Genomic DNA, 18,258 nt, shown 5'->3' with positions numbered 1-18,258 from the left:
TGATCCTTTATAAACACTAACACTAATTATTCCTAATAAATTTAAAAACCCTTAATAAAGACCATCTAAACAACCACAATAAACATGTAACACTATTAATACTTTGTAATATAAAATAAAAACCTTTCCTAGACCCCTCTCTCAAATTCCTCTTTCAGATGCTGTGTGATAGGATGCAGTGGTGGGAGGAGCTATCTTGTTGGCTCAGAATCAGACTGGCCTTCCTGAGGCAGGAGGCAGAGCATAGAATGAAGCTCACCACCCAATCACTAGAGGAGCTGACAGCTGATGGACATCTGGGGTTTGGTCACATGGAGAGTCTGATCAGTGACCTGCAGACTGCGGTCAGAGAAGAGCTCCAGCGCTGCTCTGATGGTACTGTACCATTGATAAATATGCCGTTTTAACAGTTCACATCAACATCAGACAATGCTATAACAACCAGAAATGTCCTGAAATAGAATTTCTAGTTTGATCTACTCATGGTAGATGCCAATATCTGATCATTTTACTTAAAAAAAAAAAAAAAAAGTGATATGGATTGACTTGGTAAAATACATAGAATTTCCCAGGATGTTTCAGTGAGTTACATTTGAGAAATAATTAGAAAATTAAATATAATAAGAGACATTGTAATGTACACATCAAGGGAAACCTAATAGCAATACAGATCTGATTCAGAAAGCATTATACAAAAGCGAATGTGCTTTGTGTGTGCTTATGTAGAGATCAGGCAGCAGACTGTAGAGTTGGTCTGTGAGCACTGCAGAAAGCTGGATATGAAGATGAGGAAGATGGTGAAGGCTCAGGCCAAAGAATGGAGCTGTTTGCTGGAGTCACATGATCATCAACAGAGAGATGCTCAGCAGGTCACTGAAGTAAGTGATATCAGTTACACCTGTGTCATTCATCTTACCTGCATTTCATCTAATGAAGTTCTGCAAATTTGTCACTTTGGTTGTTGCAATGACTATGACAGCTATATAAAAACTAAAAGTAAATAACAGACATCCATGTTATCATACATTTATACATCAAATTATACAGGACTCAGAAACTAGTTGGATGTTCAGATGATCATTACAGATCTGAGAATTTCAGAAAACTAAATTATTCAGAGAATCTAGAATGCTAGAACACATTCCCTTTAATTATGAGTCTGTCTCTATGCCTATCTTTCTCTCAGCTGCTAGAGGAACTGCAAGTAAAACACTGGAAGGAAAGAACAGACTACGAGCTCCAGCACGACAGGAGAGTATCTGACGCTGTGTGTGACCTGTGGAAAGTGCGTATATGAACAATGATTTTCAAACTAGGTTTGGTCATAGTGTTTTATGTAGATCATAAATGTAGCTCATAATATTTAAGCTGTAGATTTAAATCATGCAGCAATGTTCTTTTTTCTGTTTTAGAAAACATGTTGTGATGATCCACTACTAAACTGAGAATCAAGTATATATATAATGTGTATGTGAGCATGTACCTTTGGATTTTTAGAGACTTTTTCAGGTTTTCTCAGGAAGCTTAGCTGAACTGTGGAGAGAGTGTGTACTGACCACGCTCACTACCAGCTCCGCACTCTCAGTGGATGACTGCCGGACGCTGCTGGACAACATAGAATCTACGCTGGCCAGTCAGATCCAGCAAGAGCAGAGCAGCACACACCAGCACCTGCACACACTCAGAGAACAGCTGGAGCGGGACAGACAGGTGTGTGTGTGAGCCATGTGTAGTAGAGTTTTTAAGACTTTTCATGTCTTCAAACAGGTAGTAATAGGTAGTGTGAATAAATATGCAAATAAATTTGTAAAAATGCACAAAAACACAAAGCATTTACATTGCTTTTTGAGATCCTTTCAAAATGGCAAATGCTCAAATAAAAAGTTAATTTCATGGGAAATAATACAAGTATAATAAAGTAAAAAATAATAAAATAAATAATAAAGAATACATTTATTCCGTAAGAAACGCAGTACATTAGCACATTCTATATGGGAGTGTGCATTTTACTACCTTTCTGGGAGGTGATACTGTATATGTTGGAATTTAGACTCTGAATGTCTTACCAATTTGCCCACAACTGTGTTTATTGGGTAATAAAAAGAGTGTGACAGATTTAACCAAGGCTGAATTCAGTGCTTTCACCACAAACAGACGGCAGTCACAAAGACCAACCACTGTTCTCTTCACACACTGACTGCACAGACAGTGATGCATTACACTGGGATTAAATTTATATACAAGCTATTTCTCTCCAAGATGCATAGGATTTGTGTTTGGTGTCAGTAAAACCATGGTAACCAATGGTCAGCTGATGACTGACCAGCGAATTGGTTGACCAGGTGAAAAGTCACTGCCAGTGTGAACGAGGGGTTACACTGTCACCTAAGGATTGAACACAGTTCAATTTTCAATCCATCATTCAGTAAATGTAAAATGTCTCTAACAACAACTGCTAAATGTTAAACGTTGATTCTGGCTATACAAAGCTTTTGATGATAATGATTCAAATCACAGATCCAATGAGTGCACCATAGTAAACTTTGATTCCTACTAACTGGTAAAAGTGTAGGTGACTGGTGTTGGAGTGACAGACGGCCGAAATCAAATCTGTTCTATATTATTTGGAGCTTTAGTGTGTTAATGTTGTTATTCATGTTTCAGGAGATATTTCTGAGGAGCTTTAAGATAATCCAGTTGCATAAGGAAGGAGAAAAAGCAAAATAACAGAAAAAATGGAGTTTCTACTTTTTTCCTGATGTTAGAAAATTTGTAACTTGTATTCAAGGGTTGTCTTGACTGGAAATGAAATAAATGAACGGTGGTCTCCGACATACATGACAGTGTGTGTAGGTGCATGAGAATGTTTGTACGAGCATTGAAGTGTTTCTCTCATTACTGTAGGTTTGGGCTGAAGAGGAGGCACTGGCTAAATCCTGCCTTAAACACCTTGCCAACCAACACATGAAGGTTACTAGGGCAACAGTTGCCAGAGAGAACAATATACAGAACAGGTGAGTAATGTCCTGTGCTTGGCTCCACCTCTCTGTATATTCTTGCTAATTCTGAAGATTGCATTTTACTGTCCATGAAACACCATTTCTCAGGACTGTTTATACAATTGTATAATTAAAGGCATAGCACTCTTTATTATTATCATCATCATCATGGGTAAAACAGCCACACTGTCAAGTATGGATGACCTCTTATTCTAGCTACATGCCATAAACAAAAAAAAACCTTCCATACTTCTGTTTTAATGCATAACAATAAGATGTTTCATTACAAGCATGAACACTAATAATAAAAAAAATAACTTGTCTTTAGAAAGTAGCTACAGATGTCTTGAACTCTTGTCTTGCAGAAGTGTGATTGTGGAGAAGCAGCGCCTGCTCATATTTGAGATTCAGAGGATATTAGCAGCTCGGCACTTCTATGTCCAAACATTGAAAGAGATGAAGCTTACACAGCTCAACCTACAGTCAGATACACAGGTGATCACACACATGTACACACAACAGAACTGGCAATTCAGTTCAGCATGTTGGACTTCACACCTAAATGACATATTTACTGACTCACAACTTGACTCTGACTTTAAGAGAGACTACCTGAATTAAGCATAATTATTACTGAATTAAGCATAAATAAAACTAATTAAATGAGCTCTCCAACTTTAATGTGGTCAATTAATAAAATAACAATCCATCTATAACAAGCCATTCCTTAGGGAAAAACTTGCAGTAAATGTGGTGTTACATGAAAAATATAAAAATTTGGGACTTGACTCAGATTCACACTCCAGAGATTCGAGGCTCGACCTCGACTCGCATTCCAAAAGACTTAACTCTCAGAGGTGCAAATCTGAGTAAAGACTCTATTCTGACTTACTAATATGACTTATACTCCAGAGACTCAAAACTTGACTCTGACTTGCACCCTACAGACTCTGCTATGATTCACACACAAGAGACTCGAGACTTGACTCAGCTTTGCACCCTAGAGACTCTAGACTCGACTCTTGGCTTTAATCTGAGGGGCTATATTGGCTAATAAATGGAGACTTCAGTTGGACTGGCACCCAAAAGAACTGAGACTCAACTTGGACTTGCATTGCAAAGAATCCAGATACAATTTAGATTCGCATCCCAGAAACTTGAAATTTGATTCGGCTTAGCACCTCAAAGACTCAGGACTTGACTGGATTCACAACTAAGAGACACAACTCAGACTTGCATGAAGCAACTGTGAGACACCCACACACTAACACTCTCAAATGTTATAGTTGTATTTGTGCTGTACTGAGACCAAATCCTTGATTCTGCTTTAACTGGTCAGAGCCTTCAGCAGGAGCATCTATCAGAACTGGAGACCGCCTCTGAGCTCATACAAGAACATGCCCAGTTTTTAATTGGCCACGCCCTTTCACACAGTGCTCGACAGCGATTGGTGGACTCTGCACCTGATAACACAGGAATGGCTAATGATGGACAGAAGGTGAGAAAGCTGAAACTTTGTGTGTGAAAGTGCAGTTACACAAAAAAGTGCAAAAAAAAGAAATACAAACAATTTATTTCAAAGGCCCAACCCTTCACTGTTTTATTTTTGTTTTACTCTGAAGTCCATTTTGTGTAGTTTGATGTGCAGAGAAAACTTTTTATTCATTTTTACCACTCTTCACCTTTTAAAAATAAATAGGCTTTTGTTATTATGCTATATATAGATATATAGATGTAAATGGCCTCTTTTTTGACTGGTTATGTATTGTACCTTGTCCAATATGTAGGCTGAAATGTAAGAAACAAACTGTGAAGTTCAGTGTCCAAAATACTCATGGATATAATAAAAAAATGCCAATCCATCCAAACATCTAAGTCTTCTGGAAGACTGCAGTTTTTGGAAGCATGTTTAAATGCCAAAGTTCAAAATCAACACCCTTGGCTTTAATTTGATGAGGCTATGTTATGGAACAAAAACGTTCTGTAATTTCCAGCCTTCCCTCCACAGCTGAGCACAGTATTTACTGTTTCTGGGAGGTGATTTACTCTGTGATTTACATTCACTGATTTACATTCAGAGACAAAAGGTATGAGTCTTACAGTAAATCAGTAGCTTGAAAAAAATTGTAAGACTTAAAAGCTGTACAAGTTAGTTATTTAGCAGCTTAGTCAGACTTTGTGTGGCATGCATGATAAATAATAGCTTTTTACAATAATTGCACTGCATTTTATTTATTTTACATTTCATAATACCAGTATAGTTATAAAGTGAATGGACTTGGTATACTACTGTAGACTGAATGGGTCATATGTAACTGTTCATGGTTGTGACATCACAACCACTGTGAATTTCATAGAACTTGTTTTTGCAGCTTATGTACCACATATAGAGTAAATTGTAGAACATTTCAAAACAATTTTAGCAATGTTTTCACATGGCATAATTTTTGTTCAAAAAAGCAAGGCAGTTTAATTTTTTCATGATATGCAGCCTTTCAGGTGTTTCAATCTACCCGAGGCCCTGTAGCTTGGTGCTCTATTTTTTCATGACTTTTGTTGCTGGGAGTGCTTACATGTACAAGAAATATGAATATTATGATTAATATCACTTTTATTAGAGAAACAGATATACAGCATTTTGGAATGAAAATTTTTCTGTCACTGTAGACTACAATTATTACTATTATTAGTAACAATATTAGTAATAATGATAACATTAATGAAAGAATAATAATAATAACAACAATACTAATTTTTGTTATTATGAGTAGTAATAATAGTGGTACTAGTAATACAAATGCATTGAATGTTTTAGTATTTAGTGAAATCAAACATTTAGTAATAGGATTATGTTGAATTGAATTATTTATAAGTTGAAGTACTGGCAAACCAAGCAGTTGATTCTACACTCTGTGTACTCATTTGATAATTCTATTAATTCCTTAATTCTTAAATGTTGTATTTACCACTACCTCATGAATGAATCAAAATAGATTTAAGTAAGTGCTGGTGAAAATAAGAATAATAGCAAGTTTTAATCTTAGAATTGAAGCTAGTTGTGCATAAAAGTTAGTTGTAGCTAAATTGTCGTGCCTTTTTTAATGTATAGCGTTCTTTCGGCATCATGTTTTTTGTTTGAATGGTTCTTTTTGCATGCAGCACTTCATCTTGCTTTTAATATATAAGCATCAGTGAAGGTAAAAAAAATACCTATACTTCGAGACCGCGGCTTTAAACAAACAATGTAGTGAAATATACACTCTTTTTCTCCTCCTTTCTCTCTCTGCAGGAACGGCTGAAGGAAGCAGTGTATGAGAGTGTATATGTAACACAGGACTCTGTCACTGCACTCATAATGAACTACTACTCCCAGATTCAGACTGTCATCACAGCAACACAGCACAATCCACAACAACAGCACTCGAGTACAGTTTACTATTTTTCTTTCTATCCTTCTTTTCCTCCATCGTTTTCACCTGTTTTATGTAAGTGCGTGTCTGTCTTTCAGAGATGAGAGAAAAACAGAGAAAGAGAGGAGAGTGCATTAGAGCTCTGCAGCGAGAGCTGAGTAACTGGGCCAGAAAACCCCACTCTGCTGAGTTCTACAAAAGGTACACACAAGCACACACACAAACTTGGGTAACACTTTATTTGAAGGCTACCTACATAAGGGCTTTATGACGCATTCATAAGCACTGAATAATGTGTTTATGAAGCACTACTTGAACATTTATTAAGTGCTTATGTCGGTTCTCGCAACCTGACATAAGATGTTTTATGAAATAAATTACATTGTACTGACATAATAATAATAAACGTTGAACATATTTACAGCACTAAACATATTTAAATCCTATATATAATTGCATCAATCATCTGATCCATGCCATGGAGCGAAGAGGGGGTGGTTTCCAGGCAGATTTAACCTGATATCAGTACAATGATCTTAAGAATGCTGACATAAATAGTTATGTATAGGGTTTTAAATATGTTTAGTGCTGTAAATATGTTCAACGTTTATTCTTATTATGTCAGTACAATGTCAGTTATTTCATAAAACATATGTCAGGTTGCGAGAACCGACATAAGCACTTAATAAATGTTCAAGTAGTGCTTCATAAACACATTATTCAGTGCTTATGAATGCGTCATGAAGTCCTTATGTAGGTAGCCTTCAAATAAAGTGTTACCCAAACTTGCATGTGGATGAGTTCAGGGACATTCTGTCTGAAATGTAAACATCAATAAATTGTGTGTATATTGTAGAATCTGCTGTAGGATGCCTACACACGTCCTTCTGTCATGCCACAAAGTCCTTACAGGAAAGTCTGTCCACTCAATATTGGCAGCAACCCTGGACAGTTATCTTTCAATCATACAAGACCAGGGACCATATAACAGAAACTTCCTATAATTTTGTCGTAACTTAAGACAGGTCAAGATAAGATTTTTCACAAATTCGTATTACAAAAGCAAATTTCATCTTAATTCAAGTACGTTTACAAATTTTATCCCAGAACTGTCTGTGCCCTGGTTGAGAACCTGTGTCTATTTCCCCATCATGAAAAAGATCCATAAAAGTAGTCAGAGTTGTCTTTAGCTTGGGTGGTCACAGCATGATTTGATGTTAACAATAACACAAACAACAGTGGCAACAGTGGAGGAGCTTCAAGTTTTGATTTATCTTTCACTCTGCATTTAATTTTAAGTGAGTCACAGACAGCAATTCTGGTAAGCCATTGTCCTTTTTTATATCTGTCTGATGATTTATCTTGAAGGTGGGAGAAACCTTTGAAGAACTGCAATTTTCCCCCCCTAGCTGGCCGAATCATGTCTGTATTTATTAGCCTTTACGTCAATAGCTACACTAGCAATCAGAATTGTTTTTTTATCACTGTGGGCTGTTTCCCAATGGTTTTATGAGGTATTTGTATAAAACATGTTTGGTACTGGACAAAAAGGATACAAAATCATGAATTTTATCAAACTGATGAGGCTGAAGAATGCAGTGGTGCAATACAGAATAGTACGACAGATGACACATTAAATACTAGTTTTAGCACAGAATACTGCTTTAGTGTGGTCTTTGTGTATTTGTATGTATTTAAGAGTTGAGCAGCAGAAGAGCCACTGTCTCTCTCAGTGTGAGGAGGAAAGTATGTGTGAGGACCAAGGAGAGACAACGGATCTGCAGCACCAAATAAACACCACCAGAGAGGAACTCAGGGTGAGTACACACACACGTGTGTGTGAGTATGTGTGTGTGTGAGTATGTGTGTGTGTGTGTGTGTATGTGTGTGTGTGTGTTTTTTTTTTATTTTTTTTGGACCAATAGAAACCTTGCAAAATAATACCATTAATTTACATATAAAATATGTAGTTGGATGCAGAAGTATGAATAGATTTGGTAAAATGTGCCATAACTTCTGCACAGGCTGCATCTTATGTTTTATGTTGAATTAAAAAGGAAGCATGCAGTAAAATGTGCAGAAGTGTGTGCTCTTTAAACGATCTGTACTTATTTTTGCCTACTTTTGTAGTAATATTTTTGTATTTTATATTTTCATAACTGTAAAAAATACATTAACAACTAATTTATTTTTTTTAAGTAGTTGTCTTTGAGAGTTACCATGAAAAACCATGGATTTGTTCACTTGTACATTTTTAAATTCCAATCAGTTCCAGACATTAGTCTGTAGATTGTCTACAAAATTTCAGGCAGGGGCAATATTATTTATTATATGGCTGAACTTATAGCAACTTGTTGTTTTGTTTATTTATTTATTTATTTTAAAATCAAATTAGCAGCCGTTTCTGCTTTATACAGTGGGTTCTAAGGCTGGGTATCACACAAAATATTTCAATACCTTTACCTCGATAAAGCTTCCTGATTTTTATAATAGCTTTTTTGATGCCTTTTAAATCACAAATCAAAAATGGATGTGACTTAGATGAGAAATGAGTGAGAAGTGCTGGAAGTGAATATATTAACTGACTAATGAATTGTAGATTAATCAAAAAAGAGCTAACATTAAAATGACAATATGGCAATGTTTAGACTGACAGCCCTAATTTTGTATTATATCCAGATTGATTTTTTAATAGTCTGGACAGCAAAAACACAACATGAAATGTGATTCCAATCAGATTTCTACAGATGCATCTCAGCCTGGATGCTCCAAACAGATTTTTCCACAGGAATCTATGCAGATTGGTTGGTGAGGTGTGGACACAAATCTGATTGGATCACTTGCAAATAACACTGCAAAAAGTCTTAAAAGATCTGATTTGAGAAACAAATGTGATTTGCCTTCAGTCTATTTTTCCTTACTCTGTGGTATAGAAGTAATTTGATGGATTGAAAGTACATCTTGGCACACCATCTGAAATAAATAAAGTGATTTAATACATTTCTGGGAAAAAAAGTGAGTTAAAAACAAATATGGTAAATTAATCAACATTATGATAAAAATGTTGGCAGGCATTAAAATAGAGCATGGTGACTTGTTTTATGGTAAGGTTTAATAAGCATTCAGGATAATGAGGTTTTAGGAGTGTATATGGGAACATGTAACAGTGAAAAGTCATGTTCACATTTAATATACATTGAGGTAACAAGTTAAGTAAAATGAAACAACAGGATACTTTTAATATAAAAAGCTAATGGCAATAGAGACTATGTTCAGAAAATGTAGTGTTTCAGTGACTCAAAAGCTGTGATAGTCCTTCCTTCCCATACTCTCTGCGTTATCCACCTTTGGTACCAAAGAATCGCAGGGTTTGTTGTGTAGCATGTTCATCTATGGAGTTCACCCAGTTGCCATGTGCGTGACATGGCAAGTGAAGCCTCTGCAAGATGTCTGGGATTGTTCATTTTCTCCATAATTCTGTCACATTATCATACAAGTCGGACGAAATGACATCTTCACAAGAAGTATTCAGTGGCCTTTAGTCTGATTCCTCACTGGAGAATGGACTCTTAATTAGTAGAATGATGAAGCTTGTACTTTATGGTACCATTGCTGTTTTATCCATTAGCTTTAGTACATGTACACTGTTTGCCCCTTGGTGACAAAGGGATCTACAAAGTGCTTATTGAAATCAGATATCTGACCTGACTTTGTGCACGCTTTCATCTGAATGACATCACTAAGACATAAATTCTTGACCTTTCTCTCTCTGACTCACAAACAGGACAGAACAAGAAGCTGCTCGTCATTTTTGTCCAATATACCCACTGGACCCTGTTTACACCTTTTATTAGCACTTGCCGCTTATGATTTCATCAGCTAAGATGTCTGTTAGTACCAGGGGTCTGTTGGACAATTTTGTGCTTTGCCCATGCCTAACTAACTACTGCGTGACCTTCTTGTTAGTCACTGCAAATTGCAAGAGGGAATTCTCAAAAGAGTGGTTCTATATTCACTTCCATCTAAACACGCAATTTCCGAGTGTGCATTTTGCACATGACTTGAGGTGTCCTTGAGCAAGACACCTAATCCCCAACTGCTCCCCGGGCACTGCGGATTGGGCTGCCCACCGCTCCGGGCAAGTGCTCACCGTCCCCTTGTGTGTGTGTGTGTGTGTGTGTGTGTGTGTGTGTGTGTGTGTGTGTGTGTGTGTGCTCACTAGAGTGTATGTGGTGTTTCACTTCACAGATGGGTTAAATGCGGAGGTGATATTTCCCCATTGTGGGATTAATAAGGGTCACTTAATCTTTCTGGTTTTGGTATGTCTGGTATGAGTACGTTTCTGGATGACACTTCATTACCAGACTTTTTTTTTTTTTCTTTTTTCTTTTTTGTCTTCATTTCCATCTAATTTCATGTTTGATCAGGGTTTCATCTCAAACCCTACCTCTCTGCACCTTTCAGACATTGTTTTTGGATACATTTAATAGCAGCTCCTGCATTTCAGGAGTGTCCCCAGAAGACAGTCAGCTAGCAGGTGAAGTGTGGGCTATTTTTCTATAGTGACTCGTATTGCATATGAGCACGTTAAAGCATCTATTTAATGGAAAACTGAATTTATCACTTACAAAAAAGAACGTTGAAAAGTATCAAAACATACCACTCACTCCCCAAACCATACAGACAATGTATAAAAACTAATGCTGGCAATAAAGGGGGGAAAAAAAAAACACAAAACATGGTGTCATGCCTTAGGGCAATACAAAACCAACAGCATCACACAGCTATGCAGCCATGATGACAGTGCCACCAGTAAAAATCGATTATCAGAGGAGAGTTTAGCAGTGTTTATTATTTATGGTGAATGCACTTTTAAATTTTTTGTATAATACTGGGCACACACAGAATTAAGCTATAAGAGGTTTGGCATCCAAAAAAAAAATCAACACAGAGAACATTCTACAAAAACTGAATTCCTAACGGAACATTCTGCTGACCACTGTGAGGCGCTGCTGTTTCCGTTGGCAGTGGTAGAATGTTTGCTTCACCAGTGAAAACAGCAGAATATCTGGTTTGAGTTGTTTGTCTATAGTCATATTGTAGAGATCATCTGAACACAGACCATTTACATAAATCAGTCTTAAAGGCACAGTAACAAAACAGTCTGTTTAAGATGGAAAATAATGTAAAAATGAACTATGACAAATGTATAGTGACAGTAATGGAAATTGAATTGACCACATGATCTGCATGCAGCTATGGGTTAGAGCGGTTTTTATCTGTATGAACAACCTCCTCCGCTGGCTCATGAAGCTGGTCTACATCTTCATGCCATGAGTAAACTGCTACACACTGCTCCACTTCCTCCAGTATGTGTTTTGACATGGTCTTGCTTCACTGCCTGTGTCAGCTGCTTTATGAGCAGTTTGGTGTGTATTGGGAGAACATTTTCCTCTTTGCTGTGGACAGCAAAATATGAAAGGGTCCTGACAAACCAAGCTGACTGTCCACTGACAGGCCACTGTCCAAAGATATGGGGCAATATCATTAGAGGAAATGTGGCTGCCAAAGGCATAAAGATATCAGGTGGAGGGGAGGAGTAATGTGTTGGTGTAAGCTCATATATATAAATTACTCTGCTTCTTCATCATGCTGCTGTTGCTGAAGATAATCTGAGACGCTAGAGGCAAATTCATTTGCAGACAACCCTCCCTCTCCTTCATGCCATACATGACAGGTGCCACTATGACTGGCCATGTTGTATAGAGTAAGGTTGTGTAAAGCCAGCTTGGTCTTATAATAAAGGGAAGATGCCTTCAGCTTTTGGAAAAGAAGAAATGTCTGCAGATCCATACAAGGCACCATCTTCCCATCATCTGTAGCGTTTTCCTCTTCTTTTTCCTCACATGCCTCCTCTTTTATTAGGCAGTGGTTTAGCTGTGCTTCGTCTTTCGCATGGCCTTCATTTGAGCAACAGGTATCACACTGGTTGTTTTTTGGACAGTATAAGGCTAGATTGAGATGGTTGAACTCATCCATAAGAATTTCTCTGGACAGTGGCGTTGTCTGGAGCTCTTCCTCACAGTGACGCTGGTAAACCCTATGTAACTCTGACATGGACTGGAACATGGGCTCTAAGAATAACTTTGAGGATGAGGATTGGCAATAATGAGAGGGCACTTTCGGCAAGTCCCTAAGAAAGGCCTGAAGAGCTGCCAGGGCTTCATCCCCAACATCTGTTTCGCTGCCACTCTTCTCAGGTTCGCTGGCCTGCACCCAATGTGCAACCGACCATTCTCCCAGCCCTAGAGTTGACAAAAAAAATTTTTTGCACACCCTCCTCTTCTCACCGTCTACAAGGAGATGGTAGGAAAGTGTTGATAATCGTCTTGAATCCTGACTCATGGACCGTTTCCTTGCCACTGGAGTATGGTCAACTAGCCCCGCCACATAGATCCTCCTCTCTTCCCATTTCATATTCTGCCAAAAGTGTTGGAAGATTCTCTGCCTGTCCTCTTCACTGAAGGTATGGCAGAAACGTTTAGCAGACTTTTTGCATGCCTCTGACACACATCCTTGTCCCATGACACGTGCTGCTCTTGTCACTTCTCCCACATCTTTCTGTTTTCCTCTGTACGACTTCCCCTCCATTCGCCTCCTTTTTTGAATGTTACGTTTCCATTTTGTTGGACCTCTTTTCCTTTTCAGCTGTTGAGACTCTTCCTCCTCTGAACCACTGCCAGACACTAAAATCAAACCGTTAAATTACGTTTAAATAGAACATTCAGGACCTAAGGATTACTGGTGATGAATAATGTAGGTAATAGTAGGTTACTGGAAGTGAAACGGAAATGGTGTATGCATTGATTGTTTATTTATTTATTTATTTATTTATTTATTTGGGGAATGGACAATTGGATCTCATCTGGTCACAGTAGGGACATATTTTAGTGAAACCTATAAATGGAATCCGTCCAAGGTATATCCCACTCCTGACTTGAAATCAATGTTAATTTAGCATTTAATGTTTCTTGTGGAGTCCCACAAGGTTCAATTTTTGGGCACATGCTTCTGTACATGTTTCCTCTCAGTGATGTCATAAGGAAACATAATATCAATTTTCATAGCTATGCTGATGACACACAATTGCACATTTCTATTCCTTCTGAAAATCAAGGTTCTGTTGACAAGCTTACTGGGTGTGCGTCAGATATTTCACAGTGGATGTCACAAAAATTTAAACTAAATGATGAAAAAAAAAAATACTGGTCCTTCTATAAGAAATCAAAGAAAAATGCTTTGTGAGAAGATAAGTTCATTTAGCCTAAACCTGAAGTACGAAACCTGGGTGTAATCTCTGAGAGCTCTGAGCTCTGTTTTATCCCACATATGAAGGCCGTCACTAAGAGTAGCTTTTTATCATTTGAAAACTATTGCTAAAATGCGGCCTTTTCTATCTCAGAGCAACACAGACAAACTTTTTCATGCATTTGTTACAAGCAGAGTTGACTATAGTATTGCTGTTTTCACTGGGCTTCTTCAAAAAACAATTAATCCTCTACAACTTGTACATAATGGAGTAGCACAGATCCTAACAAAAATGAAAACGAAAGCTCTTATCGGTTTAAAAAAAAAAACTGCACTGGCTACCTGTATCTTTTAGTACATACTTTGAAGTTTTAGTTTTTAAGGCTCTAAATTACCTCAAAACACCTGCTTACAGCACAAAATGTCTGTCTGTTTATGTTCCAACACATTATCTTAGATCTACAGATATGGCCCTCTGCAATTACATAAAATACAGAAAACATGGAGAGGCCTCTTTCAGTTATTATGCTTCTAAACTGCAAAGCTCATTTCCACATTTTTTAGACATTCAAGCTCAGTTCACACTTGTAAGACACATTTGATAATGGATCTCTTTGATTTAGCATTTAATTAAAGTCTTGTGCCTCTTTGGTAGATGTCTTTTTAATTTGACCTGTCCTTGTATTATATGATTTTAAACGAATACACACAGTTTCTTCTATTAGTGTTAAGCTTTATTTCCTGTCTGTAAAGCACTTTGAGCTGCCACTGGTATGACATACACTCTATAAATAAAATTATTATTATTACTAATATTAATGCAAGGTGATCATTTGCCATCTAGCATTAAGGAGTGTCAACAAGTAATTAATGGACTGTACAGCACATTAGTATTTCATTGTACTTTTCCTTACCTCCTTCTGCTTCCATTGTAGGCCTGATCTGTGGATGAACAACATGGTTCCTCTCATTCTGCACACTTTCACTAATGTCTGGAACAGGACAATCCTGTTATTAATACAATATACTCAGCCTACTAGCTATTACAGCACAAAGATTAGATATGGAATCTATTATCTAGATTCTCAGTTTACCATTGCGATTATAAACAATGCAGAAGTATTTCTATTATAACCGCAAACAAGTACTGTGTAGGCTGATCACAGTGGCTATATCTTTGTTTTGTGAGCTCTCTTTGTTTTTGGTACCTGCGCTATTCTGCACTCCCTCGTCGTCATGTCGTTCATTATTAAGGCGTATATTTTTCACCTCCTCATAGGAGACATTCACCATGGCGCACAACTCCTCCAAGGATAACGACATGGCTTGGCTAGAAAACAGAATGACAAGAATAAGTACAGTAATATGACATTAGCCATGTACGGGGCCGTACTGGACAGTACTGGAGGGGGGAAACACACGAAGCTGAAGTCTCAGGCGCACGAATGTAACTGCTGCACTATTTAAACGAATAGAAAGCTAACTTCAGCCTCGTGAAAAATCCTGATGTCTTCTTTACCAAAAGTGATAAGTACGTGATACTGACACTGTTCATGGTGTACTATTCAAGGTTGTACATAAAACTACACTGAGCAGTACTGCGGAAAATGTAACGGTAAGTATTAGCACGAGCTATGAGATGCTAGCTAGCCAGACAGCTAGCTAGCTCAAACTGTCTATATGCTGTACCGTGACACAACATTCAAGAACCCTCTCATAAGCGATCAACGGTATTTCAGTAATACACGTAGACATCGTCACAAACAATATTAGATCAGATAGATTTGTTTGCTTTTATTCACCTCCGGTGATTTGGAGTCCACTGTCTGAGGAATGTTGATGTTTGAGTTCGTCCTCCTTGGAGACAGCAGATTTGACGGACACGTTTTACAGCCAATAAACAGGCGAGATTTTATTCCGGGTGATTTTGGGTATCAGTTGGTCCATTCGTAATAGAACGAAGCCGGACTTTTCAAGTCGTGGAAAATGTCGGGATTTTCTAAAACGCATAATGTGAATGATGCTGGCTTAATGTACTAAAAAAGCAACTTCTTTCGTATTCTACTGGTAATAAACACGTGTAACCAGAAGACAATGTGGAAATTTTAAAGAGGGATTCCACCATTTTTTAAGGATTTCTGAATAATTCAGTGCTTGAGATGTGAACAAAGTCATTTCGAGTGGTTTGACGTGAAATGGTACTGATTTCTTGACCGTGGTGGTAATAGGAACCAGGAGTCAACTGTTCACAACACAAATGTAGCCATTTTACATATTCTTCAAAACCACCAGTTAATCTACGCGATTCAGACGTCTGGCTCCTACCACCAACACTCCATAATACAGCATTTCACGTCAAGGCATGATTTTGTTTACAGCTTGTGATTTAACTATGAAAAAAATGTGGAAATCCCTTACAAGAAAACAGTTTAACATGACTAAGTGTAGTGATAAAGGATTATCTTATCTTATCTTAATTAGTCCCACACCAGGGAAATTCACAGATTGGTCCTGTTGGCAGCAGTGTTAATGACCAATAATGTGCGAGGGGAAATTTGGTATTCATAAGTTTCACCCACATACACTATGAGTAGTAATGTGTAAAGATAATATAGTGTATTTTTCTGTGTGTTGTATTTAGGAGGAAGAGGACAGTTTCCTGTCTCGTCTGGCAACACTAGCAAGGGTACCTCTGACAGACACACAGACTAACATCTGTGCAGGTTAGTCTCAGTCATAAACACTCCATGTCCATGCCAATCGGTGTGGTTCAGCCCTACATGTTTGGGAATCAAATAGAGTAGACAGGCATTAATGCACAATTACTGTTTATTTGCTGAATTTGGCATTTTGGAGGAGGGACATGTGCAAACGTTGTAACATATTTGATATGTATTTTTTCCAATGTTTTTAAACTAAAAGTTTTAGAAAAGTGCCATATTTGACTTTGTTCCCTTTAGAGCAGAGGAGTCAAAATCAACCACTAAAAGGAAAAGATATATTAAAAATCTCAAGAAATCAGTGGGCCAGAGAATGGCTATAATTTTTATTTCATTTTTAAATAACATTTTGCTATAACCTGAACTGGCTGGTAAAACATCAACAGCAAAGTATATGCACTTGTAGTAGTCCTTGAAATATTACATGAGAAGTATTAGAATATTGTAAAGGAGGTAGTTCTTTTTAACCTACCTGTTTGCTTGAACTAGACTCTTGGCACCTTTTCTTTGCTGTAGTCCCATAGAGCTAGTGGCACACATTATGTTGCAATGCATGCTGGGAATTGTAGTACAGGTATGAAACAGGCTAACATGAATAGAAAATGTAAATAATTTCCCGGGCTGGATAAGAATGCGTCAAGGGCCTTATCTGGCCTTGTGTGTGATATGGGCTTTAGAGGATGTATTAACTTCTCATCAAAACATGGGGATGTTTAATCTTTTGTACATGACTGGATGTTTATCTGTTTGTAGGTGCAGAGATTAGTGCACTGCCACTAAGAAGCCAAGAAAGAGATCAGTCTTTACTTAGTGGTGCCACCTACAGGTACTTACTCCTTGCTGGCTCCATCATAGCATATAGTAAACAGTCCCAGTTGTTTTAAAATCACCTGAAAACTCTGATCTCTTTCCATGAAAACAGTTCACCACATTTACAAAAAACAGTTTGCTGATTTTAAAGGCATCCAGACATACCTTTTAATTAGTGAATTCCACCAATGTTTTAACATTTTTGGCATAATTCTATTGTTGAGACGTAAACAAAGGCATTCGGAGTGGGGTTGAGGTCAAGGCAGTGTGCAGGCCACTGGCATTCCTCCACACCAACCTCATTTTGTCCATGGTGCACGGTTTAGCTGCAACAGTAAAGGGCTTCCCCTAAACTGTTACCACAAAGATGGAAGCATATTGTCTAAAATATCTTTATATGTTGTAGTATTAACATTGCCGTTCACTAAGGATAACTAAGGGGCAGAGTCCCCAGAACACAGCCCCAGACTCCATCCCTCCATCCCTCCACCAAACTTTACTGTCAAGTGAATGCATTATGCATTCTGGAAGGTAGCATCTCTAAACCCAGATTCATCCATCAGACTGCCAGATAATGAAGAAAAATTTCCACTGCTCCTGAGTCCTATGCTTTACACCAGCCGATGCTTAGCATTGAGCATAGTGATCTTAAGCTTGTGTGCAGTTGTGCTTTACCATGGAAATCAATTTCATTAAAGTTCCCGGTGCAAAGTTGTTGATGTTGCTTCTGGGGCAGATTGGAACTTGAAGTGAGTAATGCAATAGAGGACAAGCGATTTTTATGTACTGTGCCATAAGTGGATCCTTTAAGAGTTTCTTTAGCAAAAACATAAGAACAAAACTGACTGGTCTCTCTTTCTTTCTATTTCTCTTCAACAGACTAATCGGTGCAGAAGGCTGGAAGAATGGTAGGCCCAGAAGGAGAGAGACACTACAATCCTGACTAATGGGTGTTTTCTGTTTTCATGTGTGAGGCATGTTTTATAAAAAAAAAAAAAAAAATGTTCAAAA

The 18,258-nt window shown here is 37.7% G+C and overlaps 2 protein-coding genes across 6 annotated transcripts in view; one reads left to right on the top strand and one right to left on the bottom strand.

The window, feature by feature from the left end:
* Positions 1-18,258, top strand: part of LOC108431921 (ellis-van Creveld syndrome protein) — a 32,741-nt gene extending 14,483 nt beyond the window's left edge. For 2 of the 4 annotated variants that reach the window (XM_017705409.2, XM_017705408.2), the window contains exons 9-21: positions 159-375; positions 727-878; positions 1,187-1,285; positions 1,498-1,710; positions 2,905-3,014; positions 3,365-3,494; positions 4,339-4,497; positions 6,289-6,424; positions 6,508-6,610; positions 8,109-8,226; positions 16,359-16,440; positions 17,191-17,263; positions 18,127-18,258. In XM_017705409.2, coding sequence (XP_017560898.1) covers positions 159-375; positions 727-878; positions 1,187-1,285; positions 1,498-1,710; positions 2,905-3,014; positions 3,365-3,494; positions 4,339-4,497; positions 6,289-6,424; positions 6,508-6,610; positions 8,109-8,226; positions 16,359-16,440; positions 17,191-17,263; positions 18,127-18,190 — 1,656 coding nt within the window. In that variant the 3' untranslated portion in view covers positions 18,191-18,258. Of the gene's footprint in view, positions 1-158; positions 376-726; positions 879-1,186; positions 1,286-1,497; positions 1,711-2,904; positions 3,015-3,364; positions 3,495-4,338; positions 4,498-6,288; positions 6,425-6,507; positions 6,611-8,108; positions 8,227-16,358; positions 16,446-17,190; positions 17,264-18,126 lie in introns of those variants that run through there. The other 2 variants (XM_037544493.1, XM_037544492.1) reach the window with 1 other exon arrangement.
* LOC108431922 lies at positions 10,745-15,655 on the bottom strand. Of its 2 annotated transcripts, none has more exons than XM_037544494.1 (4): positions 15,520-15,655; positions 14,926-15,047; positions 14,632-14,725; positions 10,745-13,155 (listed from the first exon to the last, which is right to left on the bottom strand). In XM_037544494.1, exons 2-4 carry the CDS (start codon positions 14,962-14,964, stop codon positions 12,041-12,043), a joined length of 1,248 nt encoding a protein of 415 aa, XP_037400391.1. In that variant the 5' UTR covers positions 14,965-15,047; positions 15,520-15,655; the 3' UTR covers positions 10,745-12,040. The 2 variants fall into 2 exon arrangements, with proteins under 2 accessions (XP_037400391.1, XP_017560899.1); XM_017705410.2 differs by having other exon boundaries at positions 14,632-14,709.

Source organism: Pygocentrus nattereri, chromosome 14, assembly GCF_015220715.1.
Source record: "Pygocentrus nattereri isolate fPygNat1 chromosome 14, fPygNat1.pri, whole genome shotgun sequence".
NCBI lineage: Eukaryota > Metazoa > Chordata > Actinopteri > Characiformes > Serrasalmidae > Pygocentrus > Pygocentrus nattereri.
The sequence above is the reverse complement of the archived record's forward strand: the minus strand, read 5'-3'. Positions and strand labels throughout refer to the sequence as shown.

What these genes read in the sequence shown, in the direction of transcription:
- LOC108431922 (XM_017705410.2), bottom strand. Translation starts at nt 15,040, where the DNA reads ATGTCGTTATCCTTGGAGGAGTTGTGCGCCATGGTGAATGTCTCCTAT. An exon ending in GGGAGTGCAGAATAGCGCAG is followed by an intron (nt 14,710 to 14,925) that starts GTACCAAAAACA and finishes GTCCTGTTCCAG; the next exon opens with ACATTAGTGAAAGTGTGCAG. An exon ending in TACAATGGAAGCAGAAGGAG is followed by an intron (nt 13,156 to 14,631) that starts GTAAGGAAAAGT and finishes GTTTGATTTTAG; the next exon opens with TGTCTGGCAGTGGTTCAGAG.